The sequence below is a fragment of the Phycodurus eques genome, chromosome 1 (genome assembly GCF_024500275.1).
Source record: "Phycodurus eques isolate BA_2022a chromosome 1, UOR_Pequ_1.1, whole genome shotgun sequence".
Lineage (NCBI taxonomy): Eukaryota > Metazoa > Chordata > Actinopteri > Syngnathiformes > Syngnathidae > Phycodurus > Phycodurus eques.
In genome coordinates this window covers 24,435,644-24,455,737 of record NC_084525.1, presented here as the reverse complement: position 1 = coordinate 24,455,737, position 20,094 = coordinate 24,435,644, and the positions used below count along the sequence as shown (strand labels likewise).

Here is a 20,094-nt window from a genome sequence, read left to right as displayed (position 1 = left end):
CCATCATCTCGTGAGAGCGTTTCACTTGATTGTGTGAGAGCATTTTAGTGGTGTGTGAGAACACGTCGGTAGTGTGTTTGAGAGCATTTCATTAGTGCGTGAGCACATTTCAGTGGTGAGAGAGTGCTTCATCAGTGTGTTTGACTATTTCTGTGTCTAAGCGTTTTTGTACTGCATTTGAATGTTCCACTTGATAGTTTGTGAGCATTTCATCAGCAATGTGTGAGCGTTTCAGCAGCAGAGCATTTGAGTAGTGTGTGAGTGAGAGGTAATCCTGAATGATGTCCCTTGCAACCTACGCAAATTTGCGCTGGTCACACCTGCTCATGGGCGTTGTGGTCTGGACAGGAGAGAAACGTGACATCCAACTCAGTCTTCGATCTGGCGAGACTAAACGCACGTTCATCAGCACCAAGTTCACCTTCTACAACTGCTCTGTGCTCAACTCGTAAGCCTGACGTGCACTCTTCCCCTCTGTCATCATCTTCCGCACCGCCGCGTGCTTGATAGTATCTTCACTTCCTGTTTGCAGGTGCACTTCCTGTGTGGGCAGCATGTTTCCGTGCCACTGGTGCAAATATCGCCACATGTGCACCAACAACCTGGAGGACTGTTCCTTCCTGGAGGGGCGCGTCAGCACGGCCCAGGTAAACGCACACAGTGCTCAGTAGAATCTTGTGTTTGTGCGTGGTCCTTTAGGGAGGAAAATTAATCTGAAATTTTTTGGGGAGAAATTTGTCTTTTGCTAGCTGGTTAGCATGTCTGCCTCATGCACTTGTTTATATGTGCCCTAACGATGAATGGCAACCAGTCCATTGCTTATCTAGGGGAGCATTCGCAAAACGTTATCGTGACGCTATTTTTGTGCATGCGCAGTAAGATTGAGTGGCAAGAGAGCCCATATAATATTGGCTGAGAAACCTCCTTTTGGTGGCTTTTTATCACAATATGCAAGTTTGGGCCAGCTCATGCCAAGCAAAGCTATGTAGCAAAGCTTCTGTACGACAGCGGCACCCAGAATTTGCCTTAAATACGCAGTTACGGACAAATGTGTCCCAAATCCTGGGCTGGCTTGACACCTCAAGTGTACTGTACATATTTAATCGACAACTTTTAATTTCAGCCGACACAAAGGTCTCTTGTCGCATACAGTACAAGTAAGTGTTAATCATTCAGTTGTGAGAAAAAGTAAGTCATAGCATAGCATTTTCATAGACTAACTGAAAACCTACTACCAATTGGTTTTGAAGGGGCAATAAACTATAACATGCAATATCCACACAGGGGAGGCCGGATTTGAACCCCGGTCCTCAGAACTGTGAGGCAGATGTGCTAACCAGTCGTCCACCATTCCACCCTATAAAATTTATTTTGGTTTTAAATATATTAAATATATAAATGCAGTATATAATATATACATTATTAATTCATTCATTCCTTTCCCCCTACCGCTTATCCTCAGTAGGGTCGCGGACATGCTGTAGCCTATCCCAGCTATCTTTGGGCGTGAGGCGGGCTACACTCTGAACTGGTCCCCAGCCAATTGCAGGGACTCACACTCACATTCACACCTACGGACAATTTAGAGTCCTCAATTAACTAACCATGCATGTTTTTGGGATGTGGGAGGAAACCGGAGTACCTGGACAAAACCCACGGAGGAATTGTAAGTTAACTGTTCAAGGAGTTAATGGCAAGAGGAAAGAAGATTTTGGAATGTCTGCTAGTTTTAGTTTGCATTGTTCGATAGCGCCTACCTGAGGGAAGGAGGTGGAAGAGGTGGTGACAATTCCAAAAGACGTGCTTCCCGTGCCTGTGTGGTGGCCATGTTGAATGTAGGGCATTGATGTGGCGGCCATGTTACGATGGTTATATTTGTTGTCTATTGTACATAGAGCAGTGAGAGCGCGGCATGGCTTCAGCATTAACTCTGAGGAGTACAAAACAGTCTGGAACATGCTATTTTTAGTACAGTAACAGTTTTTTTTGTCAAGCCGTTCGCCTTTGGCAACAAATTTGGAACTAGGAAGCACAGGAATTCCTCGTGGCTCATGAACGCCTATGATGAGTACTGTATGTCAACAATATCATATCAATATCATATGACCAATCACAGCGGTGTGGTATGTTTGGAAAAAATGTAAAACTTTCAAACAGTTTCAAGCTTTTTTTACATTTATTTAAAATACCTTTGTACTGTACTAGGCATTTTAAGACACATAAAAAACCTACAAAACAATAATTTTGGACTGTACAGTAAGATGGGTGCATATGGCCTAAAAAAAAGTGCTTCAATGTAACGGACAATGGGCTATATCGGGTGACCCCACCACCGCCACCCCCCACCCCATCCCACTGGTTCCACTGTATATGTGTCTTGCCAATGACTGGGAAGCTGTCCTTTGTTTATTTATATTCAGCCTGCCATTGACTGACAACTAGTCTGTTTGTCTTTATGTGACCTGACAGTGACTGGCGACCAGTCCTTTACTTTTCTAAATGTACTTTCGCGACTAGTCTAGGGTGTACCCACCTCTCAATAAAGTCAGCTGGAATAGGCTCCAGCTCACCCGCAACCCTAATGAGGACATGCTTTAAAAAATTTATATATTAGTCTGTGTGTGTGTATCTGTTTGTGTGACTATTGTGTGTGGCTAGTGTGTGTGTGTGTGTGTGTGTGTGTGTGTGTGTGTGTGTGTGTGTGTGCATGAACATGTGTGTATGTCGTTGTCTCTGCATTTGTGTGTATTTCCCTGGCGGCACGGTGGACTGGTTAGCACATTTGCCTCACAGTTCTGAGGACCAAGGTTCAAATCCAGCTTCCCCTGTGTGGAGTTTGCATGTTCTCCCCGTGCCTGTGTGGGTTTTCTCCGGACACTCCGGTTTCCCCCCACATCCCAAAAACATGCATGGTAGGTTAATTGAAGACTCTAAATTGCCCCTTGGTGTGACTGTGAATGGTTGTTTATATGTGCCCTGCGATTGGCTGGCAACCAGTTCAGGGTATACCCCGCCTCCTGACCGAAGATAGCTGGGATTGGCTTCAGCACTCCCGCGATCCTTGTGAGGATAAGCAGCTCAGAAAATGGATGGATGGATGGATGGATGGAAGTGTGTCCCTTTAAAGCCTCTCTCCACAGTCGCTGCAGCATGCTGCGCTTTGGTCCTGTGGTGCTAACGGGCTTCCTGTCAGTCACAAGGCAATTAATTACTGTGGCGATGCTCGTTCATGAAGCTTTACGTCCTCGGTGAAAAACTGTTAGTGTGTGAATGAATGCATGCATGTATCCTGCTGCTGATCACGACTTTTCAATACCAATTGGTACTGTATGAGTTAATCATATGACACAAAACTAGCAACAAAACTAGTGCTTGCACTAGAGATGAAATGCTTTGAAAATGTGATATTAGGATTATAGTGACCAAGATAATTAAAGTGATGCGATTATCACAAATTTCCAATGAAATGGCAAAAAAAAAAGTAAGGTACAAGTTTTATTTAGGAAACAAAAAATATAAAATGGGCAAACATACTGTATACATAGGACTTGGTGTTTTTTTTCTCCTGCAAAAATCCAGTTTAGCTGCTGATGCTTTTTCTAATAATACAAAGAGGGGCCAAAAAGAACCATGTACGCTCAAAAACGCTAATTACGGTAGTGACCATAATTACAATCTAAAACGCTAATGTTAACCATTTGAAATGTTTTCACGGCTCATGGAAAAACCTTTTCATCCCTCGCTCACGCTAAGAGCCACTGTTTGATCACTCACACGTACATTTGAGTCTTTTCCACTTGTTTCCGGCTGCCAAAAAACAAATCAAGAAGGCATTTCTCTGAAATCAGATTTGTGCCAAAAGAATCACACAAAACATTTTAAATCGCAAACCGCGACAAGAATGCAACATTAAATTTTCCATCATCTTAAGGAAGTGTAAGTATCTATCATATATGTTGTCAATACTGTACTAGGAAGTAGTGATTTTGTAACATTATGCTAGTAACATGTTAGAAGTGCACAGCCACACTTTATCAACAATTAGGCAGCTAATAACCGTTAGCTATATTGCTAATGTTAGCTACCATACTGACTAGTCCGTACTGTATACTATATGGCCATTGGCCACATAAAGACAGTTTTCCTTCTTATAATCTTATGGTTTATTTCAATATTAGGTATGTATTTATAGCAAATATTTTGCCCTCTGAAATATTTTAGTGCTTGCAGCAAACAACTCTAATGCATGGATAAATCTTGGTCAACTAAGACTTCCATCAACTTACTGTCAAGTAATATCATATCTAATTCTTTTTGTGTCCCACAGTCTTAATTTCGAATTTCCCCAGATTGAACAGTTGAGGATGAGGATGCATTCAATGTCCCTGGAGTGATAAAGTAGTTGAATAAACAGGAACACCAGCATCTTCTAAATGAACACCGACAAACCTTTAGGATAACGGTCTTCTTTGACCATGAATGTAACAATAAAGTAACAATACATTGTGTTTGTTCATATATTTAATTGCAAAATAAAAATGTTATGCAACGTATAAAAGGTCCTTCATTACAGCTCTATTTTTGAAAGAGTGCACTGCAAGTTCATGTCAAGCTGGACAAAATATGACAACACAGAGAGGAAGTCAGACAAGGAAATACACAGTACATTTTAATATTCAATATTCACAGTCAGTATTTTAAAATATATTCATTGCTATTGTATTAGCATCACTGTATCAAAACAGGTACTGAATGAACAACAAATTAGCTTTGGAAAAATTACATTGAAAGAAAGTCTTGAAAGTTTATATTACTTGAAACTGAATACTGGACCATGTACACAAATGCCTAAAAAAACAAAAAAATACATATTTTCCAATTCTACAATCTTCACATTTCATTTTCACTTCACTCAGTCTTTGCAGAAGATCGGGTGTCTGAATGTAGAGTTCCCCTTCAAACAAGGTCAATATGATGGGATTTATTAATCCATGAAGGATATGAAAGTTATGGTTTGATAGGGGGCAAGGCATGTCTAACACCACCAGCCGATCATCTGGGTCAAACTCAGCGCTGTGATCCCGGAGAGGTTGCTCCATTGGCTGAAAGACAGGAAGGTTAATTACATTAGACCAATGAAAACTGTTCAAACAAACCAAAGTTTGAAGCTGGGTCCATGCACTGATTTTTTTGGACACATAGTGGACTGTTTGCTAATTCTCACACCAGAAGAAGCCGTCTGGGGAAAACTGCATTGGAAGCTAGCCCAAGACAGAAGTTAAAAGAGACTACAGTGAAGGTTTGGGAATTAGCAATTTTAAATACCTTCTTATCTGTTTGCCATTTTACCACGGCATACAAATCTTAATGTTTCTAATAATAATAATTTACAAAAATAAATACTTACACACACATATACATTATACATATTCATACATATATCGTAATGCTTGTTTTCCTTCAAAACAATTTTTTTTCAGAGGGGCAAACATTTGATATAAATACAAACTTAATATTGACATAAATCCTAAGATTTTAGAAAGGAAAACTGTCTATCTGTAATTATTTTCTTTTTGTCAACACCAAGTAAGAAAGACGGGCTAACTTTAAAAGTAGATATTGTATATAATCAAGCTCTTGTAGGAAATGCAACAAGTTATTTCAGATTCCTGCTTCCCTTTTATGCTAATTCCGTCTTTAAACCGCACTGGTTATAAATGTTTAATTTTATTCAGTAATGTATTTCTCAGATCATCATAAGATGATAAAGAAATATGGCCAATGGCCATATAGTATACAGTACTGACGAGTCAGTATGGTAGCTAACCTTAGCAATATAGCTAATGGTTATTAGCTGCTAAATTGTTGATAAACTGTGGCTGTGCGCTTCTAACATGTTACTAGCATAATGTTACATCACTACTTTGTAGTATAGCATTTACAACATATATGATAGATACTTCCATCCATCCATTTTCTGTACTACTTTTCCTCACTAGGGTCGCGGGCGTGCTGGAGCCTATCCCAGCTATCTTCGGGCGAGAGGCAGGGTAAACCCTGAACTGGTTGCCAGACAATCGCAGGGCGCATACAAACAACAACCATTCGCGCTCACATTCACACCTATGGGCAATTTAGAGCCTTCAATCAATCTACCACGCATGTTTTTGTGGGGGGGGATTTGGGAGGAAACCGGAGTATCCGGCGAAAACCCACGCAGGCACGGGGAGAACATGCAAACTCCACATATGCGAGGCCGGGAACACCGGTCCTCAGAACTGTGAGGCAGAGGTACCAACCAGTTGACTACCATGCCTGATAGATAGATAGATAGATAGATACACTTCCTTAAGGTGATCGAAAATTTAATCTTGCATTCTTGTCGCTGGCTTTACTCAGTGTGACGAGGGGGAAAAAAAAGACATCACACCCGGGGGTATTAGCTGTCACTCAAAACAAGTTAGTTAATTAGGACGCATTTCTCATAAAGCCCTAACCCGAGAGATTTGAGCCAAAAAGAAAACACAAAAGGTCAGGCACAACAGTGCAGAAATTGGAACGTGAGCAAAAAGTCAGGCAGGGCAAATGCAAATATCGTCATCGCAAACAAACAATATTTTCATTGCAACTAATAATATATATATATATTTTTTTGCTTGAGTTAGATTATATCTCTCAATGTTTTAGTTTTTGTTTGGAATTCAATACGGTTTTTTTTTTTTTTTTTTTGCTTGTCTTGTTTTTTGTTTGTGGTTTAAAAAGTTTTGTGTGATCCTTTTTGGCACAAATATGATGCCATACATTTTCAGCATCTATGTGAACTCGGAATGGTAATGCTAAAAACAACCGGCATCTTGCTGAACATGTGATTTCCCGTCCACAGGGCTGTCCTCAGATCTTGCCCACGTCCGACATCCTGGTGCCGGCCGGTCTGGTTCGACCGATCACGTTGCGAGCGCGCAACCTACCACAGCCACAATCGGGTCAGAAGAACTACGAGTGTGTGTTTCACATCCAAGGGAAAGTCCAGCGCATACCGGCTGTGCGCTTCAACTCGTCCTGCATACAGTGTCAGAACACCTCGGTAAGACTAGTTTACGCTGCTTGGTTGGCTCGCTTCAAAGTCCATCCATCCAACCATTTCCAACACCGCTTATCCTGGTTAGGGTCGCGGGGTGCTGGAGCCTATCCCAGCTGACTTGGGGCGAAAGGCGGACTACACCCTGAACTGGCCGCCAGTCAGTCACAGGGCACATATAGACACGGACAACCATTCGCACTCACATTCACACCGTCACTGAGTGGGAACTGAACCCACGCTGCCCGCACCAAAGTCAGCCGAGTGCACCACTATACCATCAGTGACCCGCTTCAAAGTCACACTGTCAAAATACAGTCCCCTCCAAAAGTATTGGAACGGCAAGGTCAATTCCTTTGTTTTTGTTGTATACTGAAGACATTTTGGTTTCAAATCAAAAGATGAATATGACACAAAGTTCAGAATTCCAGCTTTCATTTCATGGTATTTATATCAAGATGTGTTAAACAAATCAGCACCTTTTGTTTGAAGCCACCCATTTTTCAAGTGAGCAAAAGTATTGGAACATCCATCCATCCATTTTCCGTACCGCTTCTCCTCACTAGGGTCCTATCCCAGCTATCTTCGGGCGAGAGGCGGGGTACACCCTGAACTGGTTGCCAGCCAATCACACGGCACATATGAACAAACAACCATTCAACCATCAAGCCTGCGACCCATTGACTTCACCAGACTGTTGCCTTCTTCATTTGAAATGCTTTTCCAGGCCCTTACTGCAGCCTCTTTCAGTTCTCGTTTGTTTCTGGGGCTTTCTAATCCAGACAACAACAAAAAAAAGAAGCATGCGTGCTACAAACTTTACAGTGCAAACACAAAAACTGTGCACGTCACACTTCAAACTGCACAGGGGAAAATGTGTCAAGAATAAAAGCACCAGAAACAATAAATTTTATTTTTCATATTCTTAATTGTACACTATAGAATATCCATCCATCCATCCATCCATTGTTTGTACCGTTTTATCCTCACAAGGGTCGCGGGCGTGCTGGAGCCCATGCCAGCTATATTCGTGCGAGAGGTGTTGTACACCCCGAACTGGTCGCCAGCCAATCGCAGGGCACATAGAAACAAATAACCATTCGCTCACACATTCACACTTACGGGCAATTTAGAGCCTTCAATCTACTTTCCACACATGGTTTTGGGATGTGGGAGGAAACCGGAGTGCCTGGAGAAAACCCACGCAGTCACAGGGAGAACATGCAAACTCCACAAAGGCGGGGCCGGGATTTGGACCCCGGTCCTCATAACTGTGAGGCAGAAGTGCTAACCAGTCGTGCATCGTGGCACTGCACTATAGAATAGTGGTTGTAAAATTGTTTTCATGTCAGGGATTGGGTGTGTTTGTGTTATATTCTGCCAAGAATAAATAATACATAGAAAATCAGTGACCCCCAAATGTGTGTGTTAGGTTGATACTGTGTTGTTATACTGTTTCCAAATATTAATTATTATGTTACAAAATATATTTAGGGATATTTATTCAAAAGCTGTATTTTTGAGTTGAAATAAATATTGGTAATTTCAATAAACTTCCAAGTTTAAAAAGGCAGCAATGTATCCCTTTTTTTTAATATATTTTTTAAAATACCAAACCCTGACCCTAAAGTATCGAACAGAACCGTAAATTTAGTTTATCGTTGCACCCTTAATACATACACGCACACTATTATTTTCCCTGAATGGATGTAACCAACAGGAATTCAAATATTAGGGTAACGGACACACGCATACTTATTATAGATCAGAGTTGGGCAAAGTAAAAAAATAAAACAATGAGCTGACTACCTCATGCAGGCTGCTTTCCTTCTGCAACGAAGTATTCCAGCGATCAATTTTAACAAAACAAGCCTTCTCAAATGTATCTATATCAAACCTTTTCACTCATTATTGTCTAAAACCATCCAGGCTTTCAATATAGGCGACGCCATACGGCTTCTGCAGAATGAGGAAATAGGAAATTAGAACACTTCCCACATTTTGTGCGCTCAAGAGCATTTATAGATTTGTTTTCAAGCTATTTACATCACTTTAAATTGGTTAATATTGCATGAAAATAACGGAAGAAGTGGGGAAAGACCAATAGTATTGATTTGTGAAGCAACCAAAAACAGTATAAGGAAATGTGCTCATCTTCGTCGTGATGTCAGCAGGCTGATGTGTCAATCACGCAGGTTTTGATCTAAATGTAGGCTGACCTAATATCTGGCTTCAAATAAAATATGTAATCAGAAAAGAAGCCCAAAATTACTGCTGAGTCTATTTTGGGGGGATTTTTTTTCTGCACACATTATTGCTAAATCTACAACTATGGAATAAGTGCCAATGTTCACAGCATAAGGTCCTACTTAAGGCACAGGTTTATTGGTAGTTGACTCACAAGCACCAAAACCCGCCCTGCATAATATGCACCGACAGGCTTGCAAATGAGCCAACAAAGCAATCTTAACTGCGCTGAACACAAAGCCCAAGCACGAAAACACACTTTTGGAGAGGAAAAAAAGATTACCTGAAGAGATCAGTTGTGCTACGCCATCAATATCTACACCGCCACGCCCCTCCCCCCGTCAAGCCCTAATAACTGGAAAATGTTAAAGTACAACGGCTCACATCCCCCACACTCGTGCACAGCTTGCTTTTCCTCTAACTGAGACACACAGTCGTCCTCTCAGCACACTGACCTTCATTTGTCCTTGTGTCAGCAAACCAGTAGAGTTTGTGTGTGTGGGGGTAAATGAAGTGGAAATTGAGCATTTAACACCCCCCCCCAAAAAAAAAAAAAAAAAAATACTGGCATTGCTGGCATATTCCTGACTCAAACAATATATATATATTTTTTTAGTAGCCTATCAATTTGTATGACTTGTATTTTAGGGTTTTCCGTGTTTCCCTCAACATGTAATGTAATTTGATCCCTAATCGAGTCGTTAAATCTGTAAATTTTTGTTGGAGTTTAAATGTGAGGTGCAGTTGAAAATAGCTCAATACAACTGATTTTATTTCGTACCAAACACAACAACAACCGCCACAAATCCTGAGTACAGGTAACTCATCTTTCAGTCTCTAATAACTAGTCTCATGAGAATTTGTGTGTGTGAGTGTGAGTGTGTTTGTGTGTGCTAAGGCTGCTTGGTGGGCTCAGCTGGATGATTTTAATGGAAATGGAAGCATTAGACACACACATAATCATTGTACCAACAGATGGACTCCAATGCAAATAGAGAGTTCAACCAAACCAGCGGAACAACAACAGGAATTAGAACGCAGAGCTAATCATTTGATGCTGGCTGAAATGGGGTCTAAGGTGGGCATTGTCCCACGTCCGTGTGCAAGATTTGTACCACACATGACAATTTCCTGTTAGAGGCATTGGAGCATCCACTGTACGGTGAACAGTTGTGAACACGTTTGCCTCAAGATAGAGAGATTTTGAGTTTGAATCTTTGCTACGTAGGTTCCTGTGTGGAAATTCTGGATTTTTCCTCCCGCATTCCAAAAATATGTTAGCATGTTTGCTTCGGTGAAGTCTCTAAATTGTCCATAGGCGTCAATGTAAGTGCTTTTTATTGTCGAGATATAACGTGATGTGTTGTCATATTTGTGTGGACTTTTGTGTCGTAGTACTGGTACGAGGGAACGGAGGCAGCTGACCTTCCAGTGGACTTCAACATCGTCTGGGATGGAGACTTCTTTATTGACAAGCCAGTGTCCATGAAAGGTAGTGCGAACTGACGCAGTTTTCCAGACATAGCGCTGACTGCTCACATGACCGTGGGTGTGATCAGTCTTCCTATGTCCAAACTGATGTTTTGCTTAAAACACAAAGAGAATTTGCCTGCGCTCTAGGAGGGCTAAGGAAATAACATTATTCACATTTGAGAGCATGAAATCAGACAATTTAGACATTTTCAAAGACACTGATGCCGTGTGATTCACGTAACCCAACTAACAAGGTTTTCAAGATACAAGTCGCTTGGACTTTTTTTATTCGACTTCAAAAATTTTAGATACGAGCGCTGCATGGTGGCAGTGATCTCAACACAGCTCACTTCACAACAAACAGCAGTTTGCATAGTGGCACACACCAGAAGGAGCTGCAGTGACTTCATCATGACGCGCAAACTGCTTAATTGTTTTGTATTCTATTTAATCTGCTATATGCGGAACATCACATGACCAAACCCGGAAAACAGGTTTGCTGAATTATTGTGCATGGTACGCTAATGAGCATGACTACAATTGATTACATTATTGTTTGAAGCCAAACTTGCTTAAAAAAAATTCTTTATGGCTGGTGTCTTCGGACAATAGATAAATACATGCAAATCATTTATTTATACAAATGTAATGGATGTAAACGCGAACGAAGCCTGAACATCAGATATTGCAATCTCTTCTGGGTCTGTGGTGACATCTTGTATTAAAAAACTACATTGTAAACATTTTATGTACCTACTGTTGGTTTGTAACGGCACCATTCACCCGAACCGGGAGGAAGTGCTTAGAGCCGTGTTGCCGAATGCGGAAGTGGGTTGCACATATACCGGATTATGTTATTACTATATGTTTTCAGAAAGTAAATTGCTATTTTCCTGATTCAAAAACATATTACAGTTTTTTGGAGAGGCTGGAACGAATTGATGGCATTTCCTTTCGTTTTGATGGCCAACGATGATTTGAGATGACTGTTTTGAGTTACGAGCTTGATCAAATCTCAAATTCAACTCATATCTCAAGGCACCACTCTCCAGTTGTACCTTGACTTACGGGTGTACTCGATTTACGAGTCTTTCGAGTAACGAGAAGTCGCTCATTCTATTTGGTTTGTCTTGTGAGACAAAATTTGAGTTACAAGCTAGTTTCAGATACACCGCCACTTGAGTGACGTGAAAGAAAAAGGAGTGCGACAGTCGCCGATGCACTTTCAGCCATCTGTTGAATGGGACAAGGAGACAAACACAAATACAAAATGAAAACACTTACAAGAAGCATAGAGAAGATTAACTAAATGCACTGCAGCACTTGACGTCGCTCACTAGGCCACACCACTGACAGGCACACCTCATATGAATACTAAACAGTGTGTGACTATTGATTTAATTACACTTAATAAACCAGTTTATTTCTTAATTTCTTTGTTTCTCTTTAATATTGTTATGTTTTTATGCTATACGGTGCTATTTTTCTTTATTAAAAACAAATTGTATTTTTTGGGTGGATGGAACAGATTAATGGTATTTCATTTCATCCATCCATCCATTTTCTGAGCCGCTTATCCTCACAAGGGTCGCGGATGTGCTGGAGCCTATCCCAGCTATCATCGGGCAGGAGGCGGGGTATACCCTGAACTGGTTGCCAGCCAATCGCAGGGGACATATAAACAAACAACCATTCATACTCACATTCACACCTACGGGCAATTCAGAGTCTTCAATTACCCTACCATGCATGTTTTTGGGATGTGGGAGGAAACCGGAGTGCCCGGAGAGAACCCACACAGGCACGGGGAGGACATGCAAACTCCACACAGGCGGGGCCGGGGATTGAACCCCGGTCCTCAGAACTGTGAGGCAGATGCTCTAACCAGTCGTACAGCGTACCGCCCCACTTCATTTCATTGTGGGAAATTGATTTTACATATAGTGTTCCCTCGCTATATCGCAGTTCACTTATTGTGGATTCACTGCATTTCAGTTTGTTTTTTATTCATATGACGTGTACTTCACCATATTGCAGGATTTTGAGTGTATGCTGTATTTTTTGTGATAAAATAATTGCTTCCTAGCCTAAAACATTAAAACTGTAAAAAAAAAAAAAATTTTTATTAGAACACATTACAAGGAATAAAATGTGTGTAGTATACAGCACTACAGTACATTACTGTATGTTTAATAGTTTAAAAGGTGTTTAAGAGTATAGAAAGTGTTTAAGTGTATGGTAGTGGTTAATAGGAGTGGAGTGTGGGCAAGATTAATAAGAGTCTGTGGAGATTCATACAGCTTTAAAATATTATTTAAGAAAATGTGGTCGCTACTTCTTGGATTTCACCTATTTCAGGGGTGGTCCAGAATCTAACCCCCGCAATAAATGAGGAAGTACTGTATGAGATAAATTAGTTAAGAGCTTTGCCACATAATTAATGAAACACGTAAGTCAAGGTACCACTGTAATAATAAAAAGAAGTTGGTAAACCTTTTCACTTCATTTCCATTTTGTGTGCAATAAGGTTGTTGACAAGAACCATGTGTTTACTGAATATTTGTGTCCAATTGGGCATTACATTATCTGGTTACTTATGCTTTACTGTTTGTGTATGTTTTAACTGTTTGGTAATGAATCTTTTGGCCGCCATGGAGAGTTTTAATAATTGGCTGGAAAAAGTACTTACTTGTGAACAATTTGTCCCTTCCTCTTCCCTTGCTTGTATGGCGCTGTGTACTCAGCGTTGCTATACAAGTGCGAGGCTCAGCGCTCCAGCTGTGGTCAGTGCCTGAAAGCATCTACAGCCTTCCAGTGCGGCTGGTGCGCCGAAAGCAGGAAGTGCGTGCTGCGTCAACACTGCGCGGCGCCCGAGCACAGCTGGATGCACCACGGACGCCACAACGTGCGTTGCAGCCATCCGTGCATCAAAAAGGTAGGAGTGCCCATGTGCCGCCTTGGCGCCACGCAGACCCTGCCTGCCCTCCATTGACAGTCTGGTCCTGCAGATCGCCCCTTTGACGGGACCTCGAGAAGGGGGGACTCGCGTAACCATTGAAGGGGAGAACCTGGGCCTGCAGGTGAAGGAGATTACGCACGTGCAGGTGGCTGGCGTTCGCTGTAACCCTGTCCCCTCGCTGTACGTCAGCGCAGAGAGGTCAGTGAGAACCAAACAAGCATTTATCACATACTTAATGTACTGTCGAGAACATTAGTACAAACAAAAAGAACAATGTAACATTTCAGTCCCAGAGAACGTGAGTCCAGGAAGCCTATATGTTGCTATGCAGGAACAACAAAGTATTTGGGATCATGTGTCGTTATCTGACAGCTGCCTTATCCACATCTTTATACCTGAATTGTATTAATTCTAGCTGGATAAATGAATAATACCTAAGAATGTTTATATATATTGTATAGTCTAACTGAAGTTTTAAAACAAAGGGTTAAAAAGCAAACACATGCTACATGCCTCATCAGCAATTTTTGCTAATTGAGCATTACCTGCACTGTACAACACCTCACTCTGGTTTAACTCTTTTGTTAATTCAAAATACAGTACCTCCAAATAATTTGACACGAAATCCATAAAATTCCGTTGAGACCTTCTGCTCTCTTTATAAATTCCACACTGTGTGTATAACGAAAGAAAGAGCTTGTTGCTGTAGCCCTCAGATGTTTGTCATTGGCTGGCTTCAGCTTTCATGCCACGGCCAACATAAAATGAGGTTTGTCATTGGCTGGCTTTAGCGCTGAATTTAAGAGCAAGCGAAAAATGAGCTGTATGTGGAGTTGCGAGTGGGCAAAATTATCGTTGATGTCAATGATTTCAACATATTAACAGTTTTTCTCAGATGCTTTGGCTCAATGATTGAAACTCGGACCCACATTCAGAGAGCAGCAGAAGTCTTCTCCTCCAAATGTGTGAAAACATTTCCATTGTTTTGACGATTCCCAGACCTTTTTCAAAACAGTTAACACAGCACTAACCCAAAGATGCATTTTTCAAAAGATTTCAACACAGCTGTCAATCATAGACATATTTTTTCATACAAAATTGATATGATTCCCATCCAAAGAACCGCAAATGAATTGGATTCCCTTTGCAAAACAAAAGAAAAATGTTCCCTCACAACCAGTTGGATTCACTTTGTGTAACGATGATTCGTTAAAGCACCCAAGAATGATTCAATTAGCAATCATTCCTCACCCAGCGATAAATGGTGCTCACCTCTGGATAATTTGTATCTTCAATCAAGGAAGAAGGAACTAAGAGACAACTTTTGAGAGGAAGAGGCCATGGCAGAGGGACCAGAGGAAGAGGACTGAAATGTGTGGTGTAGCAAGACGAGTAGGAAGACAACCCAGACCATGGATTTTCAATGAAATTCGGGCCAGAATTGTTGACCATGTCATCAGCCATGTGCTAACAGGGTAGGCTGTCAGTATCACCATGTGTACTGCCATCTCCAACGATGGGGTCCTCTGCCTACACCCCTTCCATTGGTCCCTACAACAAAGAATGACACATAACCTTCCTCAATTCACTGCTGCACAGGTTAATTTATCCTAGAGAGAGGATATTGTTGAGGCCTAGCATGACTTCTTATATCATCATTTGTGTACCACCACTCCCGCCTTGTGAACCAAGTTTTTTTTAAGAACAACCAAGTAAACTGTAATTGTGTGTGTGTGTGTGTGTGTGTGCGCGCACATGCAGGGTAGTGTGCGACATGGCCGAGGCGCTTCTGCCTCACTCTCCCGGTGGTGCAGTGGAGTTGTGTATTGGCGTGTGCAGCGCTGAGTACCGCACCATGTCCACGCAAGCGTACGCGTTCGTGGTGAGACTTTGTTCATAACCTTTCGTTTGTCTCATTCTTCATTGTTGCAAGTCTCACGCACACTCTTTATGTGTTCTCTCACTCTCTCTCACACACACACACATACGGACACAAGAGTCCCAGTTTGAGCAACATTCGTCCAGATAGAGGTCCAGTTTCCGGGGGAACCAGACTGACAGTGGCCGGTCGGAACTTGGACGCTGGCAGCAGCTTGTCTGTCATCATCGACAAAGACGAATGTCTGTTTGTCAAGTGAGTCATGAAAACAGAAATAATTCCTCACAGCAACAGAAGTCAAAGTGGAACATTCTTTTTATTCTTCTTTTCATCCAGACGCAACAATCGGGAAGTAGTCTGCATCACTCCCGCTTCGCCGTCTGGTGTTGGCCCCGCCGCCATCCGCCTGATAATCGACAAGGCGGAAGTGACCAGCTCAGAGATCAAATACACGTACACGGAGGACCCAACTGTCACCGCCATCGAACCCAACTGGTCCATCCTCAAGTAGGCCTCCGCCCAATTTTACTGTCCACCAACAGTATAGATCTCTGACACTCCCTGTATGTGTGTGTGCGTATGTGTGTGTGCGTGTGTGTGCCTGTGTGCCTGTGTGTGCCTGTGTGTGTGTGTGTGTGTGTGTGTGTGTGTGTGTGTGTGTGTGCGCGCGCGTGTAGTGGCAGCACAGTGATCACAGTGACAGGAACCAACCTGCTCACCATCCAGGAACCCAAAGTCAGAGCCAAATATGGGGGTGTGGAGACCAACAATGTAAGGCTAAGTCACATGGTTATCATATCACATCGCTATGCCATTACATTGTTATGACATCACACTCTAATGCATCAGGTGGTCATGGCATCACATCGTTATGACATCACCTTTAAATGATATCGTGTGGTTGTGATGTGACCTTCCAATCACCTTTTTATGACATCACATTGTTATAGCATCATATGTTCATAGCATCACGTTTATAACACATGGTTATGACATCATATGTTTATGACCTCACGTGGTTATGACATCACAATTGTTACAATGTCACGTTACAACAGCACATGGTTACGACACCGCATGGTTATGACAACACGTTATGATATCACATGGTTATGAGATGACATCACATTTTATAAATCACATGGTTATTATAACACATTATGACATAACATGATGTAACATTTTGTATATTACATGGTTATGATGTCACATTGTTATGACACAACATGGTATGACATCACATGGTTAAGACAACACATGAAAATACATTGTTGTGACATACAGTGGGTAGGGAAAGTATTCAGACCCCTTTAAAATTTTCACACTTTGTTATATTGCAGCCATTTGCTAAAATCATTTAATTGATTTTTTTTCCTCATTAATGTACACACAGCACCCCATATTGACAGAAAAAAAAATAATTGTTGAAATCTTTGCAGATTTATTAAAAATGAAATTCTGAAATATCACAGAGCCATATGTATTCAGACCCTTAGCTGTGACACTCATATATTTAACTCAGGTGCTGTCCGTTTCTTATAATCATCCTTGAGATGGTGCTACACCTTCAATTGAGTCCAGCTGTGTTTGATTTTACTGATTTTACTTGTTGAGGAAAGTCACACACCTGTCTAGATAAGACCTTGCAGCTCACAGTGCATGTCAGAGCAAATGAGAATCATGAGGTCAAAGGAACTGCCTGAAGAGCTCAGAGATAGAATAGTGGCAGGGCACAGATCTGGTCAAAGGTTACAAAAAAATTGTGCTCCACTTAAGGTTCCTAATAGCACAGTCCTTAAATGGAAGATGTTTGGGACGACCAGAACCCTTCCGAGAGCTGGCCGTCCGGCCAAACTGAGTAATCGGGGGAGAAGAGCCTTGGTGAGAGAGAAAGAAAAACTCAAAGATCACTGTGGCTGACCTCAAGAGATGCAGTCGGGAGATGGGAGAAAGTTGTAGAAAGTCAACCATCACTGCACCCCTCCACCAGTCGGGGCTTTATGGCAGAGTGGGCCGACGGAAGCCTCTCCTCAGTGCAAGACACATGAAAGCCCACATGGAGATTGCTAAAAGACACCTGAAGGACACCAAGATGGTAAGAAATAAGATTCTTCGGTCTGGGCCTTAATTCTAAGCGGTATATGTGGCGAAAACCAGGCACTGCTCATCACCTGTCCAATACAGTCCCAACTGTGAAGCATGGTGGTGGCAGCATCATGCTGTGGGGGTGTCTTTCAGCGACAGGGACAGGACGACTGGTTGCAATCAAAGGAAAGTTGAATGCGGCCAAGTACAGGGATATCCTGGACGAAAACCTTCTCCAGAGTGCTCAGGTTCCTCAGACTGGGCCAAAGGTTCACCTTCCAACAAGACAATGAGCCTAAGCACACAGCTAAAATAACGAGGGAGTGGCTTCAGAACAACTCTGTGACTCTTCTTGAATGGCCCAGCCAGAGCCCTGACTTAAACCCAATTGAGCATCTCTGGAGAGACCTGAAAATGGCTGTCCGGCAATGTTCTCCATCCAACCTGACAGAACCGGATAGGATCTGCAAGGAGGAATGGCAGATGATCCCCAAATCCAGGTGTGAAAAACCTGTTTCTTCATTCCCAAAAGACTCATGGCTGTATTAGCTCAAAATAGTTCTTCTACTAAATACTGAGTAAAGGGTCTGAATACATATGGCTGTGTCATATTTCAGTTTTTGTTTTTTAATAAATCTGCAAACATTTCAGCAATTCATTTTTTTCTGTCAATATGTTGCTTATTTTAAAATTTAAAAAAATCTCTGCGCGTGCTCAGGGGATCCACCCCCCCCAGATCCTACATTGTTTTGTTTTTTTTTGTCACCTTTTTCATGCCTTATTATGATGTCACATGTTATGATGTCACATTGTTTTGTTTTGTTATTATAATTTCCTATTGTTGTGACATAACGTTGTTATGATATCAAATGTTATTAGAATATCACATTGTTATGACACAACATGGTTATGACGTCAGATGGTCATGAAAATACAGGGTTATGAAAATACATTATGACATAAGTCATAACATTATTATGATCTCACATGGTTATTATAATGTCACATTGTTATGACACCACGTTGTTATGACATTACATGGTTATTATGATGTCACATTGTTTTTACATAACAGTTATTATAACGTCACATTGTTATGACACAACATGGTTATGACTTTACATGGTTATGACCTCCTCTCATGCATCTCCCCAGTTCTGCACGGCGGTCAATGACAGCGTTATGACGTGTTTGGCTCCTGGCCTGGTCTACGGCAAACCCAACCCACCAGAAGGGGTGCTGCATGCCGACGAGTTTGGCTTCATCTTGGATCAGGTGATGCGCATCGCCATGATGTCTAATGTACTGTGACACAAGATCGCTCTGACACTAAGACATGTGTGATCTGAACATTAAAGGGGACATAAAGTAGCACTGAAAATTGTCTAAAATCAGGACCACTGCTGGTCAGTCTAACAAAAGCAGCCATTGGCCCAGCAGTATGTGGGGCGGGATGAATTCTGGTCCATGTCCCCTATAAAAAAAACCATAAAGTTTTATTTTTGATCCCGAATGTGATAATGTTCAACTTTGCTATGAGTAAATCCATGTTATTGATGTTGCCGTTGATTGTTTGGTGTGATGAAATTTTGGCCATCAGGTGTCATCTCTACTGGTGCTTAACTCCACCCCCTTCACACACTACCCCAACCCAACCTTCGACCCTCTGGGTAACTCTGGAATCTTGGAGGTAAAGCCAGGGTCCCCTATCATCCTCAAGGTAAGAACCAACCCCACAGGAAGTAGGGACTTGGAGTAGGATGTGTGAACTGCGTTGTTTGCAGGGTAAGAACCTGGTCCCATCCGCCCCCGGCAACAACCGTCTCAACTACACGGTTCTGATTGGTGAATCTCCCTGCTTGTTGACGGTGTCAGAACATCAGCTGCTTTGTGATTCGCCAGAGCTGACCGGAGAGCAACGTGTTTTGGTGAGCGAGCCCTCAACCCACCGTACCCCTTTATATTAACCAACAAATCCATGTTTGAGGAATAGCTCATTGTCGGCGGAAGTGCGATGACGCTTATGTCGGCACTTCACAGCCCTTAAAAACAGCAATTACTACTTTCCTATTAACCATTTGATTACATTTTTGATGCAGTGATCCATATTTTCATTTTTTAAATCCATATTTGGCAAACGACATGACTTGAGCAGTGAGCCATGTGCAGCTCCTGAACTGTTAACCTCTATGACAGCCAACAGCAATCCAGACCTTTGTCTGTATCATCTTGAAAAGTTTACCACCCTGCTTTTTCTTATCATTCCACTAACTTTCACTATTTTGTTCCTCCCACATTTCTCCAATAAGTCCAACAATTCCAACTTTAAAATATTTACCTCATTCAGGACATTAGCGGAACTATTTTAAATAC

At 41.8% G+C, this 20,094-nt stretch overlaps 1 protein-coding gene across 3 annotated transcripts in view; it reads left to right on the top strand.

The window, feature by feature from the left end:
- Nucleotides 1-20,094, top strand: part of plxna3 (plexin A3) — an 86,609-nt gene that overhangs the window by 47,681 nt on the left and 18,834 nt on the right. For all 3 annotated transcript variants that reach the window (XM_061684436.1, XM_061684420.1, XM_061684428.1), the window contains exons 11-23: nucleotides 349-448; nucleotides 533-647; nucleotides 6,884-7,084; nucleotides 10,721-10,817; nucleotides 13,543-13,733; nucleotides 13,807-13,955; nucleotides 15,519-15,639; nucleotides 15,755-15,891; nucleotides 15,973-16,143; nucleotides 16,314-16,407; nucleotides 18,877-18,996; nucleotides 19,322-19,441; nucleotides 19,506-19,649. In XM_061684436.1, the coding sequence (XP_061540420.1) occupies nucleotides 349-448; nucleotides 533-647; nucleotides 6,884-7,084; nucleotides 10,721-10,817; nucleotides 13,543-13,733; nucleotides 13,807-13,955; nucleotides 15,519-15,639; nucleotides 15,755-15,891; nucleotides 15,973-16,143; nucleotides 16,314-16,407; nucleotides 18,877-18,996; nucleotides 19,322-19,441; nucleotides 19,506-19,649 (1,760 nt within the window). The remainder of the gene's footprint in view (nucleotides 1-348; nucleotides 449-532; nucleotides 648-6,883; nucleotides 7,085-10,720; nucleotides 10,818-13,542; nucleotides 13,734-13,806; nucleotides 13,956-15,518; nucleotides 15,640-15,754; nucleotides 15,892-15,972; nucleotides 16,144-16,313; nucleotides 16,408-18,876; nucleotides 18,997-19,321; nucleotides 19,442-19,505; nucleotides 19,650-20,094) is intronic.